Source organism: Polypterus senegalus, chromosome 6, assembly GCF_016835505.1.
Source record: "Polypterus senegalus isolate Bchr_013 chromosome 6, ASM1683550v1, whole genome shotgun sequence".
Taxonomy (NCBI): domain Eukaryota; kingdom Metazoa; phylum Chordata; class Cladistia; order Polypteriformes; family Polypteridae; genus Polypterus; species Polypterus senegalus.
Window position 1 is genome coordinate 4,477,876 of NC_053159.1, and position 13,176 is coordinate 4,491,051.

The window sequence follows — 13,176 nt, forward strand, 5'->3', positions numbered from 1 at the left end:
TGCAGTGCACTAGAGCCTCCATGCCAATCATTACATGGTACAGTCATTAAAAATAGGTATAAATTCAAATTCAGATTTATTAATGTTCCTTCATTTATTCTTTCACTCATTCATTTATTTCTCCAAGCCCACCTCTTCCAGTCCAGAATCCTACACAGGCACAGGTTTGTCTGAGCACCAGAGGGCACCCGCAGGCACATGCCCTCAATCACTCATGCTGGGCCAGTCTCATGCCACCAGTTGACTTCATCTGCACATCTTTGGGTATGAGGTAAACGTACAGAGACTGGCATTCAAACACATGCCACTGGAGCTCTAGTCACTGCTCTCCCATGCCACCCATCATTAATTGATAACAAACACAGAAAACGAGAGGTTGACGTTGCCACGTTACGCTTTAGTGAATGCTAAGAAGTAACAACAGTTGTGTCACCTCACTAGGCTCTTATTGTTGTTTGAACCATGAAGCCAGGGGAGATAAATCAGGTGGCACTGAGGCCATTCTCACCACTGTCACTCCAATGGGAAAACATTTAAACAATTAATTATACTTTACCTATAAAGTGTCATGAGACAGGATTTATGTACAAAGTGACCAGACTTCATAACTATTTGTGTGAGCATAGAAACAGTTGTACTCTCAGTCTCTGTGGGTCCCTTCCTCTCAAAAGCAAACTTTTCATTCAAGGCTTCAACGGCCCCCCACCCAGTGGGCCCTGGGTAATCTTTACCCTTTTCCCCCCGCTATGATGCCTATGGCCAGAGTGGTGTCAGTAGTGGGATGTGAACTCTCAAGCTCAGGGTTTGAAGTCAAAACCTTTAACCACTATGCCTGCCTATCTATCTATCTATCTATCTATCTATCTATTATATAGTGCCTTTCTATCTATTTATCTATCTATTATATAGTGCCTTTCTATCTATCTATCTATCTATCTATCTATCTATCTATCTATCTATCTATCTATTATATAGTGCCTTTCATATCTATCTATCTATCTATCTATCTATTATATAGTGCCTTTCTATCAATCTATCTATCTAATCCTGCCAACTACAGTATCAATCTATTATGTAGTGCATTTCATTCCTATCTATCATATAATGCCTTTCAGATCTTTTGTTCATATACTGATTTTTCTATCTGTCTGTCTGTTGTAGAGCACCTTTCATATGTATCTGATCTGTAAGGCACTATATAACAGATACTGTACATATGAAAGGTGCTATATAATAGAGAAAGCAGTATATAAAAGAGTTCTGTAAGGCACTATATAGTCATTCTGTTATTCTATTCATTTTATTATTAGTGTTTTTCAGATCAATCAATCTTTCTATTATGTAATGGTTTTGAAGTATCTATCATATAGTGCCTTTCAGATCAGTCAGTCTATTATCTAGTGCCTTTCACATTTATCTATCACCCTATCACATGAAGTTTTTTTTTCCTGTTGCGGAACTGAAGGAGTCCACTGCGGCTTCATGTAACTCGTAGCGCCCCACAGTCTTCTTCACCGGCTCCACTTCGAGTTTGTGCTGCCGAACCTTAAAACTGCCGAGCGCCCTCATGGACTGAACAAGCGAGGCCGCGAAGTGATAAGTGAGAGGGCGGGACAGTTGTCGTGGGGGCGTGGCTATGTACAACTCTGTGTGGCTGTACTTCGCAGATGGGCGTGGTCCACGCGAACACGCAGCCAACGAGCGGCGTACCCGGGAGAGCCTTGGCCGGCAAAAAGCGAGATGCGAAGGTTTCGAGCAGGGGAGCTGCGAGTTCGCGTCGGTGAGCGGTGACTTGAGAGGCTCGCGGCTGCCTTGTTAGTAGAAGAGCGCGGTTTAGTAGTCGGAGAAAGTCCTGGAGGAAAAAAAAAAAAAGTTACTCGGCGACAAGTGTCACGAATAGCGGCGGCGAGAGAATGGACACCGCGACACCTGCTGCTTCGCCCTTTTGAGCGGGCTGGGTGAGCAGTTGAGAAGCAGCGGGCGATGCCGCTGCGTCCGTCTACCTGAACGCCGAAGGGCATCGCGTGTCAGCGCCGGGAAGGAGTGCGCAGGAGGACCGAGACGAGTGCAGATGGCCGCCTCAAAACGAGCTGACGAATCGGCTCGGCAGCGGGCCTTTCCTACTCTTTTCTTCAAAGTTCTCCATTAGCTGGACAGCACGAGCCGCGGAGTGGCGTTCATGTAAGATTTGAATTTATTTATTTTCTACATTTGTAATCCTTGGACATTTCCAAAGCCCCGGGAGTGTTCTTCGTGTTAAGATTTTAGAGATCGCTTAGACCTGATGGAAGTTTTAAAAACTCTGACGTTGTGCGTCATGCCCTGCCTAGCAGGTGCAGTTTATTACGTGGATTAATTCCAAGAAGAGCCCTTCTGCACCTTGTTGTCCTTTTCCTTCTCCTCCTTCCCCTCACCCGCAACAAATGGAGTTGTAAACGGCGGACTGTAAAGTGGATTATGTGGCGTCCATCAGTGCCTAAAGTCCAGATTAGCCAATGACAAGGAGAGCATCATGGAGCAGCCCACTAAAAACATTTTATCCCGAATGCTCCTCCAGGTTGCCCTCCTGGCCCTTGCAAGGATACCCAGATATGGACAGGCAGCCTCCAAGGACATCGTGTGCCAGGAGATCACAGTGCCCATGTGCAAAGGGATTGTGTACAACCAAACCTACATGCCTAATCAGTTCAACCACGACACCCAAGATGAAGCTGGGCTGGAGGTTCACCAGTTCTGGCCCCTGGTTGAAATCCAATGTTCTCCAGACCTTCGCTTCTTCCTCTGCAGCATGTACACCCCCATCTGCCTGGCCGACTACATGAAACCCTTGCCACCTTGCCGGTCGGTCTGTGAGCGTGCCAAGACTGGCTGCTCCCCTCTAATGAGACAGTATGGCTTTGCCTGGCCGGAGAGAATGAGCTGCGAAAAGTTGCCCGTGTTGGGTGACCCCGACAATCTCTGCATGGACTACAACCACTCGGAGGCCACCACCCTGACTCCGCCGTTCCCCAAACCTACCCACGCTTCCAAGGCGTTCTCAAAGAGGCCCAGGGCCGAGTGCCACAGCGAGTGTCGGTGCAAGGAGCCAATGGTTCAGATAAAGAAAGAGAGCCACCCCCTGTACAACAGGATCAGGACGGGCCAGGTGGTCAACTGCGCCGTTCCGTGCTACGAGCCCTACTTCACTCAAGACGAGCGCACCTTTGCCACCTTCTGGATCGGCCTGTGGTCCATCTTGTGTTTCATCTCCACGTTCACCACCGTGGCCACTTTCCTGATCGACATGGAGAGGTTCAAGTACCCGGAGCGCCCCATCATCTTCTTGTCGACCTGCTACTTGTTTGTTTCCATTGGGTACATCGTGCGCCTCATCGCTGGCCATGCCAGTGTGGCCTGCAACAAAGACTATCATCACGTCCACTATGACACCACGGGGCCGGCCCTGTGCACCATCGTTTTCCTGCTTATTTACTTCTTTGGCATGGCCAGCTCCATTTGGTGGGTCATTTTGTCGTTCACATGGTTCTTGGCGGCTGGCATGAAGTGGGGCAACGAGGCTATCGCCAGCTACTCGCAGTACTTCCACATGGCATCCTGGCTGATCCCCAGTGTGAAGTCCATAGCTGTTTTAGCTCTCAGCTCTGTGGATGGAGACCCAGTGGCTGGCATTTGCTACGTGGGCAACCAGAATCTTGACAACCTGAGGGGCTTTGTCTTGGCACCCTTGGTGGTGTACCTGTTCACTGGGACCATGTTTCTCCTGGCGGGCTTTGTCTCTCTCTTCCGTATCCGGAGTGTAATCAAGCAAGGAGGCACCAAGACTGACAAGCTGGAGAAGCTCATGATAAGGATTGGCATCTTCACCGTGCTCTACACCGTCCCTGCCACCATCGTGGTGGCCTGTTACATCTACGAGCAGCATTACCGAGAGAGCTGGCAGCGCTCCCTCAGCTGCTCCTGTCCGGACAATCAGCAGCCGGGACCGGACTACGCCGTCTTCATGCTCAAGTACTTCATGTGCCTTGTGGTGGGCATCACGTCGGGGGTTTGGATTTGGTCTGGAAAGACCCTCGAGTCTTGGAAACGCTTTACGAGCCGCTGCTGCAGGGACAGGAAGCCCACCAATGCCTCCATGTACAGTGAAGCCAGCAGCGCCCTGACGGCAAGGACAGGGGTGGCCAGTTCGGGGTCCTACCTTAAGCAAGTGCCCCTCTCTCACGTCTGAATGGCCCTGTGAGGGGGGACCGGGATTTGTGTGACAATTAGGTGACAAACTTCAAAGTAAAGTTAAATCTGTGGAGTGAGCCAAGGGGTCATAACTGGCGAGAAGGACTGGGGGTCGGGAGGGGGGCACTGAACAGAGGATATGAAGGGGGGGGGGCATGGAAACAGTTCTGTTGGGAGTTGTCCCACCACCCCTGGGTAGAATGATGGGCCTCGCCAGGCCAGCACGCTGTCTGTCACCGGGTCGGCCCGCACACGCTTTCTACATCGGACGGAAGTCTGGCGAGGAGGAAATCCTGTTGGGGGTCTTCTGGCTTCACTCCTCACACAGCAAGGCGACCTGTTAAAACAGAATTAAAAAGAAATGGCCTCTAGAAGACTCCTTGGCGCTGCCCTGGAATATCCAGAACAATCGGGGGGCTTCAGGCTGATCGCCAATGGCCGCGCTGGGGGTCAGTCGGGTTCGCCATCAGGCCTCTGGTCAGAGTCCTCATTTTATGACTTTTTAAATAATTTGAATGTTGACAAAAGACCCTTAGAAGTTTAAAAAAAAACGGCGCGCCTTGCGTGTGCCCACCGGGCTGGCGGTCTGCTGACGTTTGCCAGTTTGATTTTTTTTTTTTTGGTATCTTGTATGATATTCATACGTAGCGCTGCTTATGACAGCCCCTTAGATGATGATGATGATGATGATGGTGGATAAAAGTCTTAATTGTGCCGCGTTGTGTGCCTTTGTTTTATTGACCAAAAAAAAGATGAAATTCCTTCAGGTTTAAGGGGGCCGCGAAAAACGTCACAAGGAGGGATAGGGGACCACCGGGGTGACCTGAGCGGCGACCCGGACAACGCGCCCATCGACTCGTCCGGCCGTGTGCGTTAAATGAGAAAGTGGGGGTCCGAGCCTGCGGCACGATTAGCCCACCGTAAAGGCCGGCGGTGCTCCGCCACAAGTTTAAAAAAAAAAAAAAAAACCGGACAAAACACTCGGGCGGGGGGGCGGGTTTGGGGGGTCGGGGCTAAGGGTGACAAACAGATCACACGTGCAAAGGTAGGGGGAGGAGCGAGAAATGAATGACAGCACTGTCGCTGGGCACCGTTTGGGCCGCCACGTGCCTATAGCGCCTTACAAGTCAAAACTCTGCCGTGGGATCAAAAGAAACGTAAAAAATACCGCGAGGGGGCTTATAAATGTATAGGAAAGTTAAAGTGTGCGTGAGTTTGTATATACCGAGTATAGGTGTGCGTATAAAATACATAGTAATGGATATGTGGGGGCGCTATATAAATGTATATAACAGACTTGGTATATGTTAGAGCACGAGTGTGTGTGTGTGTGTGTGTGTATAGCATCATAGGCGGTTTTAGACGGGGGTCGACAGGGGCCAGTGCCCCTGTGCTGAAGAGATAAAATTTTAATGAATTACTTACGGTGATGTTCTGTGCCCCAATGAAAGAACACTGGCCCACTGGTAAATTTGGTCTGGAACCACCACTGTATAGCATAGTATATAATAATAATGTGTGTGTGTGTGTGTATATATATATATATATATATATATATATATATATATATATATATATATATATTGCGCGCACACACAGCTGAATCCACCCGGGGGCTTTGGTGGCGTCGAGGTTTACTTTGAGGTTCGCGTATCTCGGAGTCCTCGCGCCGATCTTTCTTTCTTTCTTTCTTTCTTTCTTTCAATTGATTTCATTTTTTGTCTTCTTCTCCGCTCCTGTGTATTTCGTGTCATTTGGACGCCGCCATGTGAAGTTGACGGAGTGCCATTTTGCCAGGCGCCCTGTCGCGCTTGTGTTCACAAACGAAGGTGCCGGAGTGGCTCCTCAGCGTGATTCCCTGGCACGTTCTTTAAAGGGTCGTCCACAGCGTTTAAATCTGGAACGGGCTTCAGCTGTAGACGCGGAAATGTGAACGTTTCTGTTTTCCAAGGGCCGCAGAACCGAATTCAGAATCCCCGAATGTGGCGGCCCTCGCTTTGTCCGCCGTGGCTCAATGGAGAAGCACAGCGGGGTCGTGGGAGCGTATGCTGAGGCGTCGTTTCTTGCTAGTTGTCATCGGTGTCACTTTTGAGTCGCGAGTTGTCGCCGTTGGTTCGCAAGCTCATCGTAATAAGCTCATGCAATAATCGCACCCTGTTACTAATCGCGCTCGTTTCACCGCCGGCATCCGCTAACGGGTCGTGAGTTATTAAAAAAATCGCGTTAAAGTGGATCTTGAAGTCAAAAAAGTTGAGAACCAACGGGCTGAAGGACTTTCGTTCACACGACCAAACACCCAAAGAAACATGAAAAAAACGGGAGCGACTGTCATTTGGACAGCATTTAGGCTGTGTGCTTTCGTTTATATCGACGGTGAAATAACGGAGTGTTTGAGGGACATTTTATATTAGTGGTTTAAGACTTCACGAGTCCAGACCCTAAGGTTGTGGGTTCAAATCCCACCACTGCCACTGTGTGACGCCGAGGGAGTCGATTCACCTGCCCATGTTCCTATTGGAAAAAAAAAAACACTGGATCCCCTTGTAAGTCATTTTCCAAAAAGATGTCAACCAAATACAGTAAGTAATAATGATTTTAAAAATACTTGCAAGGAATGTGGGCACGTGTGTACAGAACCACATAATTAGATGAAGGTCATTTCCAGTGTGCTGCGTATTTTGGGTAAAATGTGACAAATTCTTCTAATCCGTCGCAGTGTGTATACACGTGTGTGTACAAATATGTACACAGAGTGACACCCTGATCGATGTCGGGATGCATACTCTGTAAAATGCGCGCACCGGGTTGCTTTGAAACAAACAAAAGTGCACAAAGTTGGAAAGAAACCGACTTGTGTAAAATGACTGGGAAGAAGTGCCTGCGCGTGCGTGTGCCTGTGCGCGCGCCTGGTAAAGTGCCACTGCAGGGCCATCCCGAATGAGCGCGCGCGCTGGTCAGTTGAAGTGCACCCGCACCCAATCCAGCGTCTTGTTTCCCATTTTGGAGGACACAAAACTCGCAAAAGCATAAAATTTCAAACACAACGCAATTTTTGATGCTTTTAGCAACACATTTTTAAACAGGTGTCGAGGCGGCAACATCCGCTGAAGCTAAAATAAAACCAAAAGAAAGCGAGTCGTGTTCTGTACGCGTACGTCTGCTCCATGCCACCTGCACGCCCTGCCACCCTCTTTTTTTTTTCCTGTTCATTAATTCTTATTCCCGTTATTTGAATTAACACCGTAATGCATGTGCTTTTCAATTTTTCATGTATTGTGATGCTCATCAGTTTTCTTTATTCGCTTATCCAGGGCAGGGCAGTGGGAGTCCATCCGAGCCAGTTGTAGAGACCACCTTACCTGAGTATTTTATTTCTTTCTTTTTTGGGATGGGGAAAATTAAATTCTGCGTTGTAAAAACTCAACTTTTGGAGTCCATGGCAGCAGGTAAGCAACGGCAGTCACGTGTTCTCGGTGTCCCTGCCCTTTGGAAGTGACCAGGTGGCTTGGGTGATGACATCTGCTCCGCTTTCTCTGTCACCCTGGCCCTCCTGTCGTGCTGCCCCATTCCCCTCAATGTGCTTTTTTTTTGTGGTACACAACTCTTTCAAAGCAGCGCACACGTGTCGAACGAACTTCTTGTGCTGGCGCGTCCACCATGTCATTTGTGTTTTATTTCAAATAACTTGACGAGTGCACTGCGTCGGCCCCCCTTTATTTTTAAACCACCTCAACTAAACCCCCAGTTTGAGCAGGTCGATGTCCAGAGGGAAGTCCAATCAGTCAGCCTGCTCGAGTTTTGGCGGAGGCGCGCAGATTTGGCCAGCGAAGCCTGAGCGCCTCACGTGCGTGCTGCCATCTAGTGGGTAAACGAGCTAACTGCAGGACGACAGTGGGCGCGTACACCACGGTTCCAGTTGAATGTTTTAAACGCTATTTATTAAGGGATCAGGTAATCTGGGCAGGCGAGGTGTCGTTTCGTGCTGTTTTGAGGTTACCAATCATCAATGTGTTCGTATTTCTGATATTTGATCCTTAACCGGTGGTACCAGACCCCCTAAGAGCTCCTCCTCGAAGTTTCAAGATAATACATTTCAGACCTCAGCAATTGACTATTTAAAGTCATGGATTATTACGAATATGAGGTGGTTTTTGATCTTTGCCTAGCCCTCTATGGACCTCCATCAGAGGGCGAGAAATGACAAATTTCTGTTACAATCGAGAATAGTTAAAGCATTAAAGTTAAGCCCACATTTTAATATTTTAAATATCTAGCGCAGCTCTCTTCTTGTTCATTCTGCATTTCTGCCTCCTGAAGTAACTCGGTGACATTTCATTTCTTATGAGCCCCTCGCATCAGGGCGCCGTTCGCTACTTGGGACTTTTTTTTTTTTTTTTCTTCTGTTGAGTATTGAAGGTAAACACAATGGCCGCACATAACAATAAAACACTAAAACACGAACTGGGAAACCAAGCGATCGGCCGCCGTCCTCCCTGCACGCAGTCCACTCGGGGGCGTCGCTGACTTCAGCACTTGAGCTTAGCACAGAAGCCCCTGAACCCCCGAATGCAGCGGGTCACCTTGAGGTTCCTGCGGGGCAGATGAGCGGGATTGCAGGCGGAGATTTCCCGCTGACGAAGAGTATTGTCAGAAAGTGCCGAAATGGGAAGGAGGAGGGCTGGGTTTGTGAACATTGGGGTTGCGCTTATCTTTGACCCCGGGCTGGACGTCTCAGCCCTCGGCCGACACTGTGGTCAGTAACAGGTGTTTTAACGAAACATCCTACCCGTCGAAATGATGAACTCACTAATACTACGCATGCGCAGACCAAAAAAACACGCAACTTTTCTCGAAGCTTATACTGCATAGGTATTTACTGTCAACATTTTACAAGTTATATGTTTTGCATGTGTGACTTTTAATCTTGTACCACTGTATCCATGCACGAGTAATGACCGTCTTGTGAAATCTTTGCATCAGGCTGTCTCTCTTTCGGGCATTAAATGATGCATATAGAGTAAATTGAGAAATGTTAACAGTTCCATAATTTTGATAGTCGACTTCTAAATACAACAAGTTAAATGATGACATGGTATAATGTTATAAGTTTAATGTTACGACTTACAATAAACGGATGGGTGTAACATATACGGTACGATACTTCGACACAGTAGGACAAATCGTCAGAACGCCGGCAGCATTTCGCTCTCCTGCCGTGATGCGCACCTGAGCGGCTCCACCCAGTCAGACGTTTCTGCCGCGACTCTTCTGCGCTTGCGCCTCATGACGTCATTCTCGACCCTTATTTGCAACGACCATAAAGGATGTACTAAAAGACCCCTGGGCATCCCTCAAAATGAGTGGGGTGTATCCCACTCTTCTAGCTGAATCGCCCACCATGCCCTTCTCTATTCTGGCCCCACCTAATGTAGGATGGGTGTCGCATCCTCCAGGTGGGTGGTGGTATCGGTGGCACCCCACTTTGAGTAGCTGGAATAGCAGCACATAAATGTCAAGAGTTACATGAAGTGTCAGAGGTGATAATTAAAAGTTCATGGAGTTGCCAGCCTGACACTAAGGAGAGCAGAGTTCAAGTGGACCTCGCGTGTCCTCCCCGTGTCCATGTGGGTGTCGCTCTGGTACTCCACCTGCCTGGCACAGTTCAAGGATGTGGAGGTTTGGTGCATGTGTGTGTTTACCCTGTGCCAGGGTCATCCCGTCTTGTGCCCACTCCAGCTTTGCCTCGACTCCATTCTGCATAAGCAGCTTTAGGGAATGAATGGGTAGACCCCCACTAACTAAATTGTTGTAATAATTTTTCTTTTCTTTGATCTACTTTTTTAAATCCCTTTGGGAGAGAAATTGTCTTTTCATGTGACCTTTGGGGTCAGCCATTATACAGCGCCACCTGGAGTAATTTTCAGGTTATGGGTCTTGCTCAAGGACCCAACAGAGTAGGAAAGGGCTTTGAACTGGCAACCTTCCAGATGCCACCACTGCGCCCAATTTGAACAAAGCCGCAACTGTGAATGAGAGCCAACATGATGGGTTCTGAGCGTAGCGCATACAATGGAGAAGAATTACAAAAGCAGCATGGCCTACATGGTTAGGTGCGCATGTACCCCCTCCGAGTTGGACATTGGCACTGTAGTCTGGTGGGACGGCCCCCCACACCTTCAACCACTAGACTGCATGCTACGATAGGTGGGATGGATGGACGTGTAGGGTTTTCAATAACCGCGCAGTCACAACGTGCCACCAGCCGCACTGCCCACAGTTACTCTGCTGCTTGGCCTGCCTGCCCACTGTAACGACAGCTGGCTGAGGGGGTCTACACCTGCAGACCATTGTGGGCAAGCAGCACTCGCTCACCTACTACTAAAAAAAAAAAAAATCTAAGGAGGACACCCAAACAAAATGCCCGCTTCACGACTCCATCATGGTACAAGGAGCAGCTGTGACTGAATTCACCATCCTGAGCACACAAATGCCATGGGGCGCCCACCGACTCCTCATCTGTGGCTCAGCTACCAGCACATCCCACCTGGAGCAACTTTAAAGTACAGCATAAGGAAGGATGTCTCGGTGAGAGACCACCATGACAGTGCAGTCCCGGGGTGAACGTTTATACGCGTGGACAGAAATGCAGACATCGAGCGGAGAGGCGACAGCAGAGGACCGAGTGAACGCGATGCACTGAACATCTCACGGTGGGTGTAATGTTCATGATGGAGACCCTCACCTACACCTCCGTCCCAAAGGTGGTCCGGGCGCCACACAACCAGTATCAGAACTGTGGCCTCCTTGCTAGTCGTTCACGTGTCCCGGTTCGAAAATGCGGTTTTCATTTTAAAAAGGTCCCCCTCCATGCTAACATTTTCTAAAAGTTGGTTTGCCACATCGAGACGCCAAAAATGGCTGCAAAGCAAAATCAAAATGAATTGAAAGGGCGGGAGAACGAGAAAAAACACAAATAGCAAACGGACCGCTTTGTCCAGACGGCCCGTGAAGTCCAGCTGCTTATTAAAATGAGACAAGTGTGGAGGAGGTCACGACCGCCTTAGGAAAATGTACATTGGGGGGTTCCTGGCAAAATCGTCAGCTAGTGTTGCTGTCAAAGAAGTTAAAGGATGACAATCCTAACAAGGAGCGCGTTTCACACTAACATTAGGGAGTCTTCCTTCACAACGAGGGCCACAGACCCATGCAGCGCGAGTGAAGTCCTTACTTAGGGTTTGATGTGAATTCTTCTAAAATAAGTGAACCGGTGACGTGCGGTGAGGTTCATGGCTGGTGAGGCACCGACTGCTTCAGTGTCAGATTAACAAATCTATGAACCCCAAAGTGTCGCTTATTCACTTATCAACTGGCAGGCAACGTGCATATTGACTACTGGTGATGTCTCATCAGCGCGCCACACACACACACACACACACGGCGCGTATCTGGCTAATAAGAATGAACGTTACGTTTATAGCAGAGAGAGCGCGTTTGCTCCTCACCCTCCATGTGTTCTAAATTTGCCATTGCAATTCCACAATTCATACTCCTTCAATACAAATAAAAAGTATAGAGAGGTGTGCAAAAAAAAAAAAAATAATCACACATCAAGTTTGACCTCAATTGAAATATTGAGTTGTTTTAAAAAGCTCGATTCTGATGCTTTAATCAATTTTAATCCAGACTGCCCAACAAAAAGATGAATACGATATTCTTTTGTTTTTCTTGGCAAGGTAAAAATTAAGTTTTTAAATATTGGATTTTTTCTTTCCTTAGTCTGATCCCAATTTTTCTAAACCTAAGAACTGTTTGTGGTCTTTACCTTTATTTGTAAATGAAGTCCTTGCGTCTATCCTTCTCCACGAAAATCTCCATCACTTTCTAGTAAAAGTCCTCCTGATCTTCCTTTAGTTTGAAACATCTCTCCGCCTCAATGGAGATCATCGCCAAGATGAACAGCGGCAACGAGCACCTGTTGGGCTCACATGCGCCCCCTTCAGGGCGGCACAGTACTGTCTGCCTCACCTTATGCCTTCTCACTGTGGTTTTGTGTCCGATCAGCAAGACTAAATACACCACACACATTCATTAAGGATATTAGGCAGACTGTGGAAAGTCAGGGTGTATAATAAACGTGTCTGCAAAAATTAGATTGGCAACATGCAGAGAGACAGCAGCAGGCACGTGCCAATTGCAGGCATCAGCCCCGTAATGTGAGGTGAGGCTCGTTGCTGCTGCACCTCGCGTTTCTTCCCTGTATTTGAACAGGAAATGCGCACATTCTGCAATTTTGACTAGAAAAGTTATTGGAATCACACAGAAAACAAACACTTTTATTTTATGTTATAATTATTAGATTTGCGTCCTGGGTATGATGTTAATCTGCATCCATCCCTGCATGTAGGGGTTAATGGCAGAATTGGCACTCCAGCCACCATAAAAATAAAAAAAAACTCCCACTGTTCCACTCCATCTGAACTGGTGTGGTGCTGAGGTGGCACCCGTTTCATGGCTGCACTCGGGTCCTAATCTGGATCCTCAGTTGGTTTGTTGTGCAGTTTCAGTGCCCGCTCCTAACCTCTCTCTTAGATTTTGTATACTTTTCATGAGGCTCTGCCGCCCCTGACCACACGTCCCTGAAGTGAGCAGGACTGGAGGGGTTAGTGGGGCTTAATGGCCTCCTGTCATCTTGAAACAGAATTTCTAGAACAATCAGACGTCCGTGTTTGCAAAAAAAAACAAAAAAAAAAAAAAACAAAAGGGGCTGGCTTTCTTTCTTCTATTTTTTTCAGTTGTTATTTAACAGATGTCTGCTACACACCTGAAAACCGCACAAGGTGTAGCTCTATATTATATATATATATATATAAATAAAATGAAAGAAACAAACCTCGAATAGCAGGCATAGTTAAATAAATAACATGAGATGCTATCTATCTATCTATCTAT

The 13,176-nt window shown here is 47.7% G+C and overlaps 2 protein-coding genes across 2 annotated transcripts in view; both read left to right on the forward strand.

Moving 5' to 3' along the window:
* plekhm3 (pleckstrin homology domain containing, family M, member 3) overlaps nt 1-13,176 on the forward strand; it is a 149,430-nt gene that overhangs the window by 128,423 nt on the left and 7,831 nt on the right. The window lies entirely within an intron of this gene.
* On the forward strand, nt 1,625-4,778 carry fzd5 (frizzled class receptor 5). The gene has a single exon (XM_039755306.1). It carries the CDS (start codon nt 2,513-2,515, stop codon nt 4,223-4,225), a length of 1,713 nt encoding a protein of 570 aa, XP_039611240.1. The 5' UTR covers nt 1,625-2,512; the 3' UTR covers nt 4,226-4,778.